We start from the raw sequence: 18,869 nt of genomic DNA on the forward strand, positions 1-18,869 counted from the left end.
AAGCGCTTGATGTAATGTACCCTTGTCCGGCCGGGTATCAAGGTCGATTGCAGTGACTTGTTGTTTTATTTCCTGCAGCCATATCTGTTCATCCTGTTCTGGCCACTCACCCCTGACAAACAGTTTGTAAAGGAAGTGTTCCCTAGCAATATTAATTTCCACTGGGGTCGCCATCTCAGAAATATCAATTTCCTTATGGCTTATTTCAGGGTTGATTTACTTTTGCAAACGGGCCCAATTCTTTTGAGTATTTCTGTTGAGGGGTGCTTGTACAGTGTAGCACAGTATGCCAACCCAGGAAGGCGTCTGTACCCTGTCGGCTAGTATGTTGTGCTAGACTGTCACGAGTGGTAGGTCATATTCAGGATCCCGGCACAAGCCTCCAAGCTGTAAGGGATTTTAATCAGGCACACACCCAAGTCTCGCCTAGCATGTAGTGCGCAAATGAAACCTTTATTTTATTTTTGCCTATAAGTTTAATATTCTGAATGATATACCACTCATATCACACCCTTCTCAAAATACCCCCCAGGTCAGACTGAACCAGGAATCGGGCTAGTTTGCAAAGGTAAATATTTATTTAATATTCACTCACATGTAGGTTACTATAGATATGTGTATGGGGCAGCAATCACCCAAAGGATGACAATACAATTCAGAAATATAAGTCAAGCAATTGAATTCACTTGGAAGGAGGCAAAATAGAAAACACAGGGAAAGAGAACCGTCTTGTTTTGCACACAGACAGAGTTTAGGTTAATGTTCCCCCTGCAAAGTTTTGTTTACATACAAATGAGCAATCCTACACCAATGTGAGTAATCAGCAGGTTTTTGGGAATGAAATAAAATGTCTAGAGTTATAGGCAATCCTCCCTCCCACACAAGAGAGAAAACCTTATTTGGGCTAATGACATTTTGAAATGACATGTGAAAATGGCTTTGTGAAATACTGCAAAATTGTTAAAATACTGAAATAGAGACAACTTCTAAAGAAAGCAACTCTAATCAGGTCCTAACATGCATGGGCTATAATATGAACCACAATATATACTTCAGATCAGGATGGGATGGAAAAAGCACTTTGAAATGGCCAAAATACACATGTACTTTGGCTAAAATTGCAAATTTGTGGCAAACTTTTACAATATGTGGGAGTTGACATTTTGTTTCTATCTTTAAAACTGAGGGAGTTATAGAGGTTTTAGTGAGGTGTTTTTTGATAAAGATGCACATTTGGACAAGAACTTCAGTTTAAAACCAGGAAATATGGATTATGCTTTTACTCAAGACTAGCACATTCAAACTAGACGACCTGGTTGGGACGAAGTAAGCTCTGAGACTGATTCATGACTTCGGTAACAGGTCCCCTACGCCTTCCCTGGCTGAACCAGTCCAAACACTTGAAGTGGAATTTATAGATAAGAGTTACACAAATAAAAATGACGCTATGAAAATTACGCTTTAGCAAATAGACAGGATAGCACTAAAGATTTTGACAGTGTTACTGGTTATGAAAGTAGTGATAGTTTAGAGATTAGGGTGGAACAAGATAAGGCAAGCTATACAATGGTTCTCTAGCGTCCTGTTAATACTTACAATCCAAAGGGATTTAAGATTTTTGGACCATCAAAGTTCTGGTGAATGGATCAGGTCTATCGGGGAAGGACAGCACATCAGCTAGGCCAGTCACCGGAACTGCACGGGATCTGCCCTTCTTCTTTCTGGATATTTCAGATCAGCGGTATGGCGAGTTCAGCAGGCAAGCATTTATGGTAGCCAGCCAGATAGTTTCAGGATGCTTCCCCCCACTACAGTGCTTCACTGAGTTGTGAGGATTAGTTGAGGATTGAGGCCTAGCTGAAAATGGTTCAGCTACTGCTTGGCCTGGTGGTTGGCATCTGAGTCTAGAAGGATGTTAAAGGCTGGATATTGAATGCTGGATCAAAATGCTTTTCTGGAATCAGAAGAGAGCATGTGTCCTATGTGTTGTCAGATATCCCTATTTATCCTGCCAAATGACATCACCAAATGGGTGTATGGGCCGGCTTAACTAAACTTGCCCCTGTGAAATGGGATTGGATAAGAGCCTCATCACTGCCTTGCATCCGGGTGATTGGATCAAAGACAGATGATGTCAGGTTTATGGCTTGATTTTTACAATACTTAGAAACCTCCCCTAGCCACTAGCATCAAAATCGAATTTTGTCCTAAATACATATTTATACATTTGCAACCTCTACGAAAATCACATACAAGGATTACATATTTTATCGAGTATCTTTTCATCAAGAGCGCCATTGCGGACTCATTCAGCAGGGAGCTGCGGTCCTGTCACGAGTGGGAGCTTCAACGAGCGCAGGTGTCTCGCCTCTTCAGCAAATACGGTCTTCACCAGTGCAGGATGATCCTCATTGCACTTGATTTGGCCGAGGCAGATCTGGTACTCGGACCTTTTCCATCTGTCAGTGGTTCCAGCCATACAGCTGCCTCCACTTTACAGAGAAGGATCAATCCTGCACCACGACCCGGTGCCACTGAGCATCACAACTTGGTTCCTGCAGCCACTATTCCCTGCCGCCAGGGCTCCCTCTGTGTTGTCTTGCTACAGGCACAAGTGGAATCGCTTCTGTGTAGTGCTGGGCGCAGAAGGTTGCGCTGCTCCGTGTAACGGCTCTTCATCTCCTCCTGTACTGACTCTTGCTGGCTAAAGCTGGCCTTGCTTGTTCTTCCATCAAGGTTCATCTGGCTGCCATATCCTGGTACATACAGGCTCCAGGCAAGCTCTTCCTGTGGTTGCACATTCTCGAGTTCCTCAAGGGTCTCTTAAGGACATTCCCGCCAGTGAGGGCTCCTGCACCGGCTTGGGAACTGAACATGGACCTGTCTAAGCTCATGGGACCACTGTTTGAACCAATGCACCGTGCCCCTTTGAAGTTTCTATTGTGGAAGACTGCTTTCCTGGTGGCCATCACCTTGGCCATGGGGGTCGGGGAAATTTAGGCCCTTTCCTGTAAGCAGCCATATTTGTCCTTCCACGCTACTAAGGTGGTGCTGCAGACTCATCCCACCTTCATGCCAAAGGTTCCATTGGACTTTCATCTCAACAAGCCTTTGGTTCTGCTAGTTTTCTTTGCGAGTCCTACGCCTGCTGAAATGCTGTTTCATTTGCAGGACGTGCCTCGAGTTATTCGTGGCATGCACTAAACACTTTTGAAAATGTCCCAGCTTTTTGTCAATTTTGCACCTATGGGACACAGGAAGGCCCTGTTTTAGGCTTCCATATCCTGTTGGCTCTCCGGGTGTATCAAGCATTGTTCTCATCAAGCCAACAGACTGCTTCCAGGCCGGCCGAGAGCCCACTCACCAGAGCCATTGCAGCAACAGAGTTGCTGTGAACAGGTATATTAACATACCCCCACAACTTGGATTTCTCCAGAGACCACTGCAGAGGTTCTGGGTACTGTTAGAGACCTATTCTTTTGTGGTTGGTCCTGTGGAGGGAGGCCCACCGATCGCGGGTCCAGAGATTACTTTTGGCGTTAGGATTTAGTTTCGGTTGATCTTTTCCAGACCCGTCCAAGTGAACACCCAGGCGATGAAAAGATGGAGACTTCTGTGGACAGAAGACTGATTGCAATGAGAGTCACCACGGTCAGGCGGATGTGGTTGAACGGACTGCATCCAAAGGTTTGCATGGACTAAAAGTCCGAAAAATGCTACCACCAAAGGTTCGAACCACCAATAGTTCGAAACTTTGGTGGTAGCATTATAGGGAAGTATAAAAAAAGACTGCGGGGGTGACCCCCGCAACACCCTGCTCACTATACTGTGTGTTATAGTGAGCAGGGTGTTGCGGGGGACACACTCGCGAAAAAAAGAAAAAAAAACGGGGCTGCAGGTTTGTCCCCCGCAACCCCCGCTCACTATACTTTACAGTATAGTGAGCGGGGGTTGCGGGGAAACCCCTGCAGCCACCGTAAAAAAAAGAAGAAATAAAGGACCTTGTGGCGCCGGTTCCCGATCATGGAAGTCAAAGCAAACTGCCGCAGCAGGAAACCAGCATGAAGAAGGTAAGTAGGGTATGTTTATGTTGGGGGTGTGCTGAGGGTGTGGGTGGGGGGTGTGTTGTGTGTGTGGGTGTAAGTATGTATTTGTGTTTGCATGAGAAAGGTGCAAACTTTTGGTAGTTTGCACCTTTCTCATGAAAACATTCTGGCCACCGTAAATTCAGCCGCAGCCGGATCACTCAGATTCGGTCAGGCAGTGACAGGTGATCTTAGGTGGGCGAACAAAGAAGCAGGTACAGCACAGCTTCCGTTGATGGAAGAAGTCTGACAAATGCAGGAGCAGGAATTTTATAGTACAAGCTGAATATCCTCCAAGTTGCAGGGGTGCACTTGGTACGGCGATGGTTGCAGCAAGTTAGCCCAGGAGATAGCTGGTCAGTCCATCGGTAGGTCCATTAACACTACTGAAGGCTCAGAAGGCACAGGTCCTTGAGCAGGGTTCCCGCTGGTCCATGGGTCAAATCACCAACAAGTATCTTTTTTAGATCGGGACGTAGGAGCAGGGTGTCACCAGAGTTGGTATTGGCTAGCTGTAGGAGTCTTCCTCTGGTTGTCAGCGGCTGCACTTCCTCATGGGGGTCTTGGCTCCAATGGTGATCTGTTGAATAGCTATCAGAGTCCTGCCTTTATCCAAGATTCGGATGGAAGCTCGCCCAGGTCCACCAAAGGTGAGGATCTGCACCATGTAAATATTTTGGTTTTCTACATGCCCATGCCTTTTTTTTTTCTCTTTTTTTTTTTCAGGGCTATCCTTTAGCAGATATGTTACTTTGGATGACTCTTCCCCAAGTCTCCTCTTATTCCTTTCCTCTGGTCCAAGCCACTTCAGCAAAAGTTGGTGTCTTTCTGCGGTTCCATGGAACTTTTCACCTTCGTTTGGAAATGCAATTGATGCGGTATTGAACAAGACAGTGGCCCGACCGTGTTGGCAACGAGTCATCGACCAATTTAAGGGCCCGATTGCAGCTTGGGTCCCTTAACGTGGGCAGTGGGGCCATACCGCAGGGTCGGTCCATCGCCTCAATTAATATCACCATTAGCACCCGCCTAGTTCCCTACACTGGTGCAAGTGTTTTTTTTTTTTTTAAATGTACCTTTTGTTGTACAGCCCCGGCGCCGCACAGTGCTGCTTACAGCAAAGTCCGTTTTCCATCAGCATGGGAAACGCACTTAACTGCCAGCAGCACTGTCCCACGCCGCGCCGCACAACAATCTACACCTCTGCTATGTGGTGAAGGGGGAGCAGGGAACACAGTGCTAGCTCTCGGGCAGCTCGGAATGCAGGCTTGTACCATATAGTACAGCCTGGAGTCCGAGCCTCCTGATTGGCCAGCGCTCCCTTGCAGGGTGCTAATGGGTTTTATGTAGGGCACATCTACCCCTTCATGGTCTCTTGCCACATTGGAACTGGGTTGGCTTTGGATCGCGCTTTGAAACACTTGTGTATAGGCGCGCAATAAATAAAATATCATAATCATATATCATAGTATGAGCGGGGCGTTGCTTTTGCTGTCTGTTGATGAGAGCCGATAGGAAAGGGCCAGATTTTGTCTTCTGGCTAAGCTTGTAGGTGTTTTTGGCACATCCTGTTGGTAAGTTGCCTTGGTGAATACGCATGAGTAGCATAACAAATTTTGCTCTGCTGTCCTTCAGAGTTATCATTCTGTATGATAGTGTCTGTCTTGGAAGTATGTGGTAACCCACATCTGTTCCCACACAAATCCATATTTTTTTTTGCCAGGTCTGTGATTTGTGGTGTCTGGTCTGTGTTTCGTATAAAGTATTTAGTGGACTGGTGCGATGTGATGTTTGTTTTGATGGGAGACTGTAAAGGTTGCTGCGTTGCTAGTAAGGATCAAACCTTAGTGTACTTTACCAAGGAGCACATCTCAGTGCCATTAGTAAGGTTTAAATCCCACACTTTCCTAACTGCACTGATGTGCGTGGATCTTCATCACTGATTATGCTACCATCCAATCCTACCTCATCACCCACCTTGCCTAATTCTGCTGTTCTGCAACTCCCACCTATACCTGAAAGTCATAGTAAATGGACTCTTCTATGCAAAGGGCAAGCAGCTATTAAGTCTTAAGGAAGGAGTATATTTTGCTTTACTTGTCTAACTACTTAGCTCCTCCTACCTCTTTTCTTTCATACTGCTTTATTAATAGACCTCTGAATCGAGATACCTTTTGGATTTACTGTTTCAGCTCCGAGTTGCATGGTTGCCACTGACTCCTCCATCAAGGCGTCTGTTGCCTTTTCCATTCCATTGAGTTAGAAGCAATAACATGAAGAACCTTTAATACGCTTTTTTCTTTTATTCTTTGTAGGTTCGAACTGAATGCATTGTAAAAAATATGGATACTTTATGCTCGTCTGGCTCAAGCGAAAGTCTTAAAGATGAAATTCAGAAACTCAAAAATGAGAATCAAGCTTTGAAGCAGGAAGCGGAGGTAACCATTCTTCAAAGCCTGTTTTTAGAGCCATTGAAGGACAACCTGTACAAGCAATTTGCAAAAAATGCAGGCAGTTGGGCTCTCGCCAGCATTTCTTTCAGAAATGTCTTTTCAGTTGCTGGTAAAAACATAATCTAATAAAGTTAATTAATCAGGTGAAGGATCCAGTTTAGCCAATATAGTAATCCTTTGCTTTGGAGTATTTTCAAATTAAAAATAAGTAATAATGTCTAATTTAGTATGTTTAGATACTGGGGTGTATCCTGTGCCCCTTCCATGTCTACATCAGCCTGTTCATTTCCCAGATTTCATTTTCCTGCTTAAAGAAAAAAATGTAATGATGATGTGGTGCTAAATGTTTGATTGAAAATAAAAATATGTAGCAGTAGACAAACAAGCATTGGCAATGCCAATAGTTTGGGCTTTTGTGTAGATATGGGAAAGGTATTTGCATGCATTGCCGTAATGGTACTAACTGAAGATTTTTCGGTAGCAGTTTGAAAATAGCGCACATACTTGCAGGTATGATGGCAGTGCCTGGCAAATGCCTATCTAATCCCTATCCAAAAGCCGCCTGTTGGCTTTGCTAATGCTTGTTTTAACATGACTTAAGTGAAGGACATGCATACTGCTTATAAATCCAGTGGCTAAAGGCAGACCAGGTTTAGACATTTTATTACACCAGTAGTGTGTTTACAGCACCAATTAAATCATTAGCTCTGAGGAATGCTTTGGAAAAAAAAAACATGGCGCCACTTCAAGTGCAAAGTTTTGATTTTAAGGGTTGATAAAGTTGGAACAAAGAGATCAGAGGAGGGGTGTGTTTTGGCCGGGGAGGGTTAGAAAGTGGATGGTAAGACGAATGGGGATTAGCATGGCCATGGGCAGTCAATAGGTGGGAAAATAAACAACACCTACAAGTATTGTGCCCTTCCTCATATGCCATCTTTCCCAGCTGTACTCCAATGTATTAGTTTCAGCTTATAGGAGGCACTAAAACTCCACCTTCTAGTCAAAACTAAAAATGGCCCTGTTGTAACCTTGCTTTCTCTAATGCGCTGGTTTATAAATGTGGTCGGTATAGCTGTTCACTGTACTGGGTTGAGTTTAGATATCCTTGCAAACAAATGAGCGCTCAGTTGATCCTGTTTGGAGTGGAATTTCCTCTGAATTATCAATAAGCACACTTCTAAATGGGCAGTTCTGATGTAAATACCTCTGTTGCACAACAATATTTCATACACAATTTATTTTTTATTGTTCGCTTGTTAGACACTTATACAGGAAGTAAATATTGTTTCAAAGCACTCTCAGGGCAACAGGGATAGGACAAGGAATGAGAAACAATTAAAATATTTAACAAATATTAAATACAGTGGGGAGGGGAAGGACGAACCTACACTGCCTTGTGAGTAATTCAGAATGGGCAAGTGCAGAAGGGAGAGGGAATGGGATAGACGCTGGGGTGCTTAAGGGTGAACAGGTGAAGGGCAATATAAGGTAAGTGTGATCCTCCAGGGGTGGAGGGTGAGCAGAGGCAAATGCTGAGGATATATGGATGCTGGTGTGATTTGGTGTGGGAAGTCAGGGCCCTGGGGATACATAAGTGCCCTGGACACCAAACAAGCAACTGTGAGATTAGCAAAGGAGAGACGGAGGGAAAGAGGAGCTAAAGAGGAAGGTCTTGAGAATCGTCCGGAATTTAAGTCCTGCTCAAGACAGAGGGAGGGAGGGACCCTGTTCCAAAGTGAGCCAGCTGAGTAAAGCGTTGCACCATCTGCCCTCTGTTTAGCGAAACACTTTACACACAGAGTTGGTGCCAGAGGAGCGCAGAGGTCTAGAGGGGAATATTTAGTATGAGAGAGTTGCAGATAGTGTGGTCCCTGGCCCCAGGCAGCCTTCTGGATGATAACTAGGGATTTGAATTTAATCTGTTAAGCAACTGGGAGCCAGTGAAGACTTTTTTGGGCAGGAGAGATGCAGTCCCTGGGTTTGAGGCCAAGGATAAGTATTGCTGCCCTATTCTGGATTAGCTGGAGAGGTTGCAGACTGGACAAAGGTAGATTGAGGAAGAGGCTATTGTAATAGTCAAGCCTAGAGAGAACCAGGTTGCCATTAGGTGTTCACATGGTATGCAATGGTTTTGCCAACAACAAACACTTCAAAGTGATTTACTTTGATGCCATTACTTCGAAATACTTGGAAATTATATATTTATTTTTGTGGCAAGTCATAAAAGGGCTGGGGAGGTGTTTGGGGTGAGGGTGCGAGTGGAGGGTAAGTGAGATATGGGGTGGGGGACATCAAAGGAAATTACTTCGCAGTGTTTTCAGTTGGTGAAGTTACATGGAACCATTCTCATAAGACAAGCAGGTAGATGAGGTTTTCAGCGCATCCACTATGCCTGAGCAGTCAAAATCATTTGAGACCTTGCCTGAAAATCTGAGCATTTGTGTCGCAGCATTTATGCAAAAAGTACTGTTTAATGCCCCCACCCATCCCCCATTATTATTTTAGGGCAACATTCAAAGACTTGACTGGCAAATCAGGTTTCCAGTCGTAGCAGTGCCTTGTTTAACACTGTGGTTGGACAACATGTGCAAATAATGTAAACTTATTAATAGATGGGAAAGCTTTTCTTTTTGCTGCTTTCTCCCATAGACTTCTATGGGACACCCTTTCTTTTACTTAGTTTAGACTCCTGACCTGACTTTTTGTAGTTAAGTAAAGCCTTTGGTCTTGATCCATGAAGTTGCTCCAGAGCATTAGAGTGCACGTAGATATGTTGAGGGTATCCCCCTCTTACCTCCGACTCAAGCTGCTGATTGTGTCCCTTTAGCGAGTCCTTTAACAGGGTCTCGAATGTTGATTGTATCCTCTTGCATCTTGGAGACTGTAAAGTATCCTTAGGAACCTTCGTATTCTGCTGCTTGTCAAGACTTTAAGCCCTCTCAGAACTGCCGTTAGCTAGGGTTGCGTTTTGGACCCAAAAGGCTTGCTGTGTGAAAAACGGCCTTTATATCCTTAAGAACTGCTAGTCTTACATGAACCAACAATATTCCTTCCCAAAAGTCACTATCTTATGTGTATGCAGAGTAAATGTCTTTACTGTATTTCTGCTCAAATTTGCGAGTGCGCGTGATGACCGATAATACGATAGATCTGTTATCACTGTCAAAAGCTGTAACAAATGTAAACGCAAGCAACTACTAACTAAGCATTTGCTTTTTAAAAGTATTGTTGTGTAAATATAATGGACCTATATTTTAATATACATTTCTCCAGCATGGGGTCTGGCATGGATTCACATGCTCATGAATATTCCCCGTCGTCAGGCTGGGAATCCTCGGTAAAGAAAAAACCAGTATCAGTTTCGTTTCTGATCTGTCTTTCGTAGTAATAACCAATCACTGGTCTCTGCGTCATACTGACCACAGCCAATGACTGCCCTCTACCTAAGCACCGCCTCTGGCAGCCATCTTCAGATTTTTACCGCACGTTCATGTGTTGGGATCCTCGTGCTATTGCTCTCGAGCGTTAGTGCTATTTTTTCGCGCTTTTTCACAAAAACTTCGATTCTTTCGGTCAAAAGAGCCTCAAGCTCCACCGATCCTACATCCGATCAACGGGGACCCGTGTCGGATTCATCTGTGCCCCTCAAGGGTGAAGATTTCGTCGAGCTACACTTCGGAGGACTCCAGAAGCTTCTCAGGCCCGGTCTCGGAGATGGCCCAGGAGAAGGGAAGCTCGACGCCCGGAAAGCTGTTCAGGGCCTGCCCTGGATGCCAGCTGCAGAACGTCTTCAAGGAGGACGAACACTCTTTCTGCCTTTACTGCCTTCATGAGGACAAGACGCACGTGGAGAAGGACTGTGCGTTTTGCGGCAACATGTCGGAACGGACCATGAAGGACCGCCATCAACGTCTCGCCAACTGGCTGGAGGGTAAGAGCCCGTCTGGCGAGAAGAAGAAGAAATCCGAGCGGTCTTCTAAGACCTTTGAGGGCGCCCCGGCGACGGGGGCCCAACATAAGGCCAAGCACCGCGAGTCCGCTGGCACCGGGAGCGCCGAACGGTCGGGCTCTACGGGCGCCAGGCAGGGCGCACCCTCCCCGGCACCATCAACCACGAGCCAACGCTCTGGGTCGGGTAAGAGGAAGGCCGAGCACCCGGCGAAGCTCCTGGAGAGGCCCCGGTCGAGCTCTAAGGCAGAGGAGGAGCGTGGCAGTGCCCCCTCCCTCAAGGATAAGGCGGTGAGCGCACCTAAGGTGGTGAAGGCCTTGATCCATTCGACCAAGCCCTCTATCGAGACGGTCGCGGCGGCCCTGGCCCAGCCTGTGGAGGCTGCACCAGTGGTGGCGACCTCGGGGCCCAGAATCTCCCTGCCTCCTCGGAGGGAGTCTTCTTTTGTGCCCATCGATAGGACCCCCGTGAAACCCTCGGTGGGGAAGAAGAAGGGGGGGCAGGGCGTCGTCGTAGATTCGGCCTCAACCTCAGAAGAGGAGCTGATCGAGGTCTTAAGCCACGGCCTAGGCGTGGAACAAGACCAGCCCGTCGGAATGGGCCCCGACGCAGGTGACGACGACGACATCGTCGAGGATACCGACGGGGCCCCTGCTCGCCCGTCGGATTCCCCTCTGCCAGCGCCGCAAGACAACTCAGCGGCCATTTTGTTGGCTATACAGTCCTTATGCTCCGAGATAAGGACGAGACTACCGTTACCGACGGAGGAACCTCTCCCGTCGGGGGATCCAGAACCGGGACCTTCTGGTGTTCCCCCTACCAAGAAAAGAAGGATCCACCCACCACCTCCTTTTCAACCGTCGCGCCCCGTCCAGCCCTCCTCCCCGTCCACCCGAGGGGATGATACGGGGACTGACACGGCAGCGACGGGTACGGACGACGAGGCATACGACGAGGATTTTCCGTCGTCGCCTCCCACCAGGGCTTCTCCGCCCGACGAGATTGGATCGTTCCACTCAATGATCGCCAGGGCATCCGAGCTTTTCCAACTCTGCCCTGAGGAGAAGAAAAAGGAAGGCTTCCTTTACCAACGGCGCGAGGCCAAGAGGAAGACGGTCCTCGCAGTGCCTCTGTTGGACGACATTTGGGATGAGGGCCTTTCCCTCCTCAAGAACCCTTCCACGACGCCAGCGAAAAGAGACCGGTACGAGAAAAAGTACCGGGTCCCGGACTCGGCCCCCCTATGCCTCCGGGCGCAGCCTACCCCGGACTCCGTCGTCTCCGCGGCAGCCAGGAAGAAAGCGGGGGGGGGGTGCGGCCTCCACGTCGACTTCCCCGCCGGACGGCGAGGGAAAGAAATTGGATGCCATGGGACGTAGAGTCATCTCGTCGGCGGCGACGACGATTAAAGCGGCCAACGCCTTGGCTATCGTGGCCCGCTACGACAGGGAGCTCTGGTACAAGATAGCTCCCCTGCTGGATTTTCTGCCGGACGACAAGAGGGCGGAGGCCCTTGAGATCCTGCAGGAAGGTGAGGTGGCCTCGGACCACGCCATCACCGTGGCGACGGACATCGCCGACACTGGGTTCCGCCAGCTGTGCAATGGCGTTTGCCTTCGACGTCGTGGATGGCTCAAGGCTACGGACTTTCGGCAGGACGTCCAGACCAGGGTCCTGGACATGCCCTTCGACGGGAACAACCTGTTTGGGAAGACAGTGGACGATTCCCTTCAGGCCATCAAGGCGGATACTGAGACGGCCCGGGCCCTTGGAGTACTGCAGCAACGGCGGACGCCCTTTCGGAGCGGCGGAGGCAAGGGCGCCTCCAAAGGTTCCGGCGGCGGTTTCGCTTCCTACCGTCAAGCGGCCCGCTCGTCGTCGCAAGAGGCCTACAGAGGACGAGGCAAGTCTGGCGGACCCCGCCGTCGTCGCCAAGGAGGTCAAGGCGGCAAGGCCGCGTCCAAGCAGGATTGAACCGGCCGTGGGGTCGGGCCCCCACCGAAGCACCCCGGTGGGAGGCCGGCTGGCGGGCTTCGTCAGCGTGTGGGAGTCCATCTCCACCGACCGTTGGGTGCTGGACGCCCTGGCCCGGGGCCACGCGCTCGAATTTCAAAAAAGGTGCCCGCGCGTCCCCCCCGTGGCCAGGAAAGCACTTCACGTCCCTCAACTTCTCCGGGAGGTAAAGGCGATGCTCAGAAAGGGCGCCATCGAACTCGTCCCAAAGAGGCTTCGGGGCTCCGGAGTCTACTCGCGATACTTCCTCGTGAAGAAGAAGACGGGAGGATGGCGCCCCATCCTGGACCTGCGACGCCTGAACAAGTTCATCAAGGCGCAGAAGTTCCGGATGGTCACCCTCCAGCACGTCCTGGGTCAGCTGGAGGAAGGAGACTTCCTATCGTCTTTGGATTTGGAGGATGCCTACTTCCACATTCCCATCCTAAAGGGGCACCGAAAATTGCTCAGATTCGTGGTCCAAGGGCGTCATTACCAGTTCAAAGCCCTTCCCTTCGGACTACGGTCGGCACCCAGGGTTTTCACCAAGTGCCTCGCACCGGTGGCGGCGCAGCTGCGCCGCGAGGGGATTCACGTCTACCCCTACCTGGACGACTGGCTCATCCGCGCCAAGACGAGGGAGCTCGCCGTGGTCCACACGGCAAGGACCGTCCAACTCCTCACGGACCTGGGATTCTCCGTGAACTACGCCAAATCCCACCTGGTGCCCGCGCAAGTCGCACTGTTTCTGGGAGCGAGGCTCGACACAGTGTCCCTTCTGGCCTCCCCGTCGGAGGAGAGGACCAGGACCATCTTGGGCAAGGTGCAACGGATGTTGGTGGCCGACGCGGCCAAGGTGAGGTCCATCAAGTCCCTCCTCGGGATGATGTCTTCCTGCATCTACCTCATTCCCATGTGCAGGCTCCGGATGCGCCCGTTGCAAGAATTCCTGGATGCGCGCTGGATCCAGACGACGGGCAGCTTCGAGGAAAGGATCAAGCTCGACGAGAGTTTCCGACGAGCGATACGGTGGTGGGGCACCCGCGCGCATCTGACGGCGGGCATGGACTTCCAGACCCCAGCCCACCAGGTGACTGTGACCACGGATGCCTCCCTAGAAGGGTGGGGAGCGCACACCGAAAATCTGCACGCAAGGGGACTCTGGCTCCCGACGGAGAAGTCCCTGCATATCAACGTCCTGGAGCTCCGTGCAGTGTTTTGGGCCCTCAGGTCCTTCCTTCCGTCCCTCAAGGGCAAGGTGGTGAGGATCTTCACCGACAACACCACCACCATGTTTTACATCAGGAAACAGGGCGGAACCAGGTCCCCAGCGCTGTCCAAGGAGGCGCAGGACCTGTGGCATTGGGCCGTCGCCCAAGGGATTCTTCTGGTGCCGTTTCATCTGGCAGGGATAAAAAACACCATCGCCGACTCACTCAGCAGGGAGCTGCGCTCGTGCCACGAGTGGGAACTACGGCAGGATCTGGTGGATCGCCTCTTCCGACGGTGGGGCACACCCCAGATCGACCTGTTCGCGACGGCGACGAACACCAAGTGCCGGAGGTTCGCCAGCAGGTTTCCCCAGACGAGGAGCATGGGCGATGCTTTCTCGTTCCCCTGGGAGGGCCTGTTCCTCTACGCGTTCCCTCCCTTGCCTCTGCTAATCCGGCTCGTCAACCAGCTCAAGAGGTCACGGTGCAGGATGATCCTCGTCGCACCTGCGTGGCCGAGGCAGATATGGTTCCCGGACCTTCTGGACTTGTCGGCGTCCCCGCCAATCAAGCTGCCGGCGGACGCGGATCTACTCTCCAGGGAAGGAGGCGCCATCCTCCACCGCGACCCGAAGTCGCTGAACTTGCAGGCCTGGCTCCTGCAGCGCTAGAGTTTGGAGGATACGACATACCGGCCGATTGCAGAGAGGTTCTTGCAAAGGCCAGGGCGTCCTCGACTCTTAAATGCTACGGACACAAATGGAAGAGGTTCTCTGTCTGGTGCCACGCACAGAAGATTAACCCTCTACGGATTACGGCTCCCCAAGTACTGCCGTACCTGCTGACGCTGGCCAAAGCTGGTCTGGCACACGCGTCCATCAAGATTCATCTTGCTGCGATCTCCCGATACACCAGAACCACGGGCCGGACGTCCTTGTGGTCTCATCGTCTGGTGAAAGAGTTCATGAAGGGATTGTTCAGATCGTTCCCGCCGGTGAAGGCTCCGGCCCCGGCGTGGGAGCTCAACGTGGTGCTGACCAAGCTCATGGGACCTCCGTTCGAGCCTCTGCACTCGGCCCCGTTGAAGTTTCTATCGTGGAAAACAGCTTTTCTCGTGGCCATCACCTCCGCACGACGAGTGGGAGAGATCCAGGCCCTTTCCTGCAAGGCCCCGTACTTGACTTTCCACGACACGAGGGTAGTGCTCAGGACGCACCCCTCCTTCATGCCCAAGGTACCGTCGGACTTTCATCTCAACGAACCCTTGGTGTTGCCTGTGTTCTTCCCGTCGCCTTCGTCGCCGGCTGAGAGGACTTTGCACTCGCTGGATGTAGCTAGAGCGCTGAAGTTCTACGTGGACCGCACAAAAGGTTTTCGGAAGACGTCACAACTCTTTGTGAACTTTGGACCTGTCAATCAGGGGAAGGCTCTCTCGAAGGCTTCCATCTCCAGATGGCTCTCCGGCTGTATCATGTACTGTCACCGGTTGGCAAACCGACCGCTGCCTGGCCGTCCGAGAGCCCATTCCACCAGAGCGATCGCAGCTACCACGGCGTTCCTATCTGGTGTGCCCCTGCTGGACATATGCAGGGCTGCTACGTGGAGGTCGACGCACACCTTCACGAAATTCTACTGCGTCGACCGGGATTCCAGGGAGGAGTCCAGGGTCGGCCAAGCAGTGCTGCGCAACCTGTTCGCCTGAGGTGAGCCTGGTGAGGAGGTAAGATGCTTAATGTTGAGTTGATGTGATGCTTAATGTTGAGCCTTTGCCACCTCCCGTGGTTGTGCATGTGTGTACTGCTATGTATTCTTTATTCATGAGCATGTGAATCCATGCCAGACCCCATGCTGGAGAAGGAACAAGTTACTTACCTGTAACTGTTGTTCTCCAGCATGGGTCTGGCATGGATTCACATGCGAACCCTCCCGCCTACCCCTCTGCGGCTCTTCACTTGGTCATACTGCCACTTCACGTGCTTCCAAATCTGAAGATGGCTGCCAGAGGCGGTGCTTAGGTAGAGGGCAGTCATTGGCTGTGGTCAGTATGACGCAGAGACCAGTGATTGGTTATTACTACGAAAGACAGATCAGAAACGAAACTGATACTGGTTTTTTCTTTACCGAGGATTCCCAGCCTGACGACGGGGAATATTCATGAGCATGTGAATCCATGCCAGACCCATGCTGGAGAACAACAGTTACAGGTAAGTAACTTGTTCCTTTCCCCAAGTAACCCAGCATACTGAGCTTGTTGGATGCCTACACGCCCATCAATCTGGGTTCCAGGCATCCAGAGCCACGGAAACTGCTCTCCTGAACACCCGTGAAGAACTGCTTGCATCTCTTGGCCTGGTTCTTGTAACATCTATCTCACCCAGTTTGCTCACCTTATCTCCACTTTCTCACCATACCTCCAGTGCTATGGAGATGACCCCAACTCTTTTTTTCAAACTTCCCACTTACTCTACCATTCCTGACTGCTGTCTGCAGATTTGGTGTACCTCTAATGATCTGTCTCAATGCCAGGAAGACTGAGATCCTTCCCACTGGAACTCCTGTTCCTTCTTTCCTCCCTTCACTCTGGCCACCCTCTATGGGCTCTCACCCCTCTCCTACATCTGAAGCCCATTAACCTTGTAGTCTTCTTCGACTCGTCTCTCTCCTCCCTCTCCCTCTCTTGCCAAGAAGGCCCATTTCCAACTCCACCTCCTTAGAGGTACCTCCCTTTCCTCACTTTTTCCCAGAAACTCAATGTCTCTAGAGCTCTGGTACTCTCTCGGCTGGACTATTGCAACAACCTCCTTAATTTACCCTTTTCCCCTCTTCGCCCTCTCCAGCTAATCCAGAAAAGGGCTGCAAGACTTCTCCTTGGCCTCAAGCCCAGGGACCGCATCTCACCAGCCCTAAAATCTCTCCACTGGCTCCCGGTTTCTGCAAGGATCAAATTCAAATCCCTCTGCATCATCCATAAGGCTGTCTGGGGCCTAGGACCACACTATCTACAACTTTTTCACAAAATACTCTCCCTCCAGTTCTCTGATCATCCAGCTCCAACTCTCTACTTGTGAAGCGCATCTCTAAGCAGCGAGCGGGTGGCCGATTGCTTTCCTGGGGTGGCTCCCTCCTTTGGAACAGCCTCCTCCTTCCTCTCCGTCTTGAGCTGGATGTCCTCAAATTCTGCACGCTCCTCAAGACTTTCCTCTTCTCCTCACCCCCCCCCCCACCTCTCCCTCCCGTGCTAGCCCCCAGTCGCTGAGATTGGTGGCCTGGGCCCTGGCCTTCTGTTCAATCGCCTGCAGCCTTCGCCTTCCCCCTCCCCCTGCACTTGCACTTGCCTTTGGGCTCCTACTGGTCTGTGTTGTCTCGCAGGCCTGCACTTATTGTACTTGCTGGTGGCCACTCTCCTACCAATTGCATCTCTGCCACTTCCCCCTCTGTGGAACCTTTAACAGTTACCCACCTCCCCTTTCCCTTCTCTCTCTGCACTGTCGCGTTCCGAATGTTCACAAGGCCTAGTAGCACCGCCTCTGTCCTTTTCTCATCATTGTTATTTTATTCCATCATCTTGTTTTGCTCCCTTGTTCCCTCCACTTTGCCCTGTGGGTGTTTTGAAACACAAATTCTTGATGTAGAAGTGCCTTACAAATGTACAATAAATAAATGACTAGTTTCAGTGTACTTACCTATAGCTCATATCTTCCTCTTATGATATGCCTGACTGCTCTACCACTCTTCCAAGGTTCCAGCAGCAGTACAGACTGATACTAAGAGTTGGGAGGGAGGTGGGGGGGGGGGGTGTTTCTACAAACCACTAGGCTAACACACTAAAGTTTATATCCAAGTGGGACTTTAGGAAAATTCCCCTAATGAACGGGATACCTAGTATTCCCCTTTTCTCTGCTCCTGGGACTGGTAGCCCTCGCCTAGGCTTTAGTGTGTCTGCAAAGGCAGGAAGCATGGGAGGAGTTTGACACGTACCTGTCCTTTCCCAATGGGGACCTTGCTGTCCTTATTGGACAGCCATCAGCCCACTTCTGCCGAGGAGTGAGTGGGAAATCAGACTAAGAGGTGAGGTTCCGGATGTAGAAGGCAAGTCGACCACTGGAACAGAAGATCTGAAGATGACCGGAGATGCCTGCAGACCCTTAAGGTAACCGTGAAGTGACCACTGCTGTCCTGACCCTGTTTTATCATCGGCCGAGGATCTCAGAAGAGGACGACACCTTCCCTTTGGCTGGTGGCACCAACCAGCCTCAAGAGAACTACAAAACTAGCCATCTCCCGGGGTGCCGTGACCTTTGAGGGCTGCAAACCGCAAATTCCAGGAGACTTCCGACCCATTTGCATTGCAACATCTTGGCGTGGACGACTCTGACCAGAACTTTGGTGAGCTCCAGTTGGACATCCACAGCACAATCCCACTCTTCCAAGTGCCCTCACCAGAGTGCAGGACCGAAGAACCGAGTAAGATCGACCAGGCAATAACTGTCCTTTGTTGGAGCTGATGAAAAGTTACCAAAGCCTCAAACCGGCAAGAGACCGAAGAAATCCAAGCTCAGGGTCCTTTCTCACGACTGCTGCTGTGACATCCCATTCAGAGTCCTCCCTTTCGTCATCAGACAGAGGAATCGGCATACTGGGTCTGTCGCTGCTGCAATGGAAAGAATCGAGCTGCATTTACTTCTTCTAACCTAAGGTACTGTTTGGCTAAAGGTAGAACTTACCTTGAGCCGAGAAGTCACTCCTGCATGCTTCGGGTACTTTGCGAGGTGTTTGGGTGTACACTGATACCTCTAGCCCAGGCTTGACATCTTGTGTCCTATTAGGGAGTCATTTGCAGGGTCACTACACTGTGTTTTTATCTGGCAAGGCATTTTAATTCTAGTGGCTAAGGAACTTTGCCTTTCGTGCTGCTACGGATGACTTTGTTCTACTCCTACACTGACATTTGGCTAGTTATGGATTGAATTTACATAGCGTTAGAAGCATTAAAGTGTTGCTAAAAGTCTGTTTCTCTTTTGTGCATAACCATCCTTTTCCTTCCTACAGTCTGGTGTGATTTTGCCAAATGAATACGATTACTGTTTATCTGTAAATCTATGCAGTGCAGGGTAGTACCGATAATATTGGTGTCATTCTCTGTAACCATTGTAACTGCGAGCAATTACAATTTAAGCGG

General features: G+C 50.1%; 1 protein-coding gene across 3 annotated transcripts in view; it reads left to right on the plus strand.

Annotated features, from left to right (window-relative positions):
* CEP152 (centrosomal protein 152) overlaps positions 1–18,869 on the plus strand; it is a 475,089-nt gene that overhangs the window by 173,145 nt on the left and 283,075 nt on the right. For all 3 annotated transcript variants that reach the window (XM_069624789.1, XM_069624790.1, XM_069624791.1), the window contains one exon: positions 6,401–6,523. In XM_069624789.1, the coding sequence (XP_069480890.1) occupies positions 6,401–6,523 (123 nt within the window). The remainder of the gene's footprint in view (positions 1–6,400; positions 6,524–18,869) is intronic.

The sequence above is a fragment of the Ambystoma mexicanum genome, chromosome 11, assembly GCF_040938575.1.
Source record: "Ambystoma mexicanum isolate Mex_15411 chromosome 11, UKY_AmexF1_1, whole genome shotgun sequence".
Taxonomy (NCBI): Eukaryota; Metazoa; Chordata; class Amphibia; order Caudata; family Ambystomatidae; genus Ambystoma; species Ambystoma mexicanum.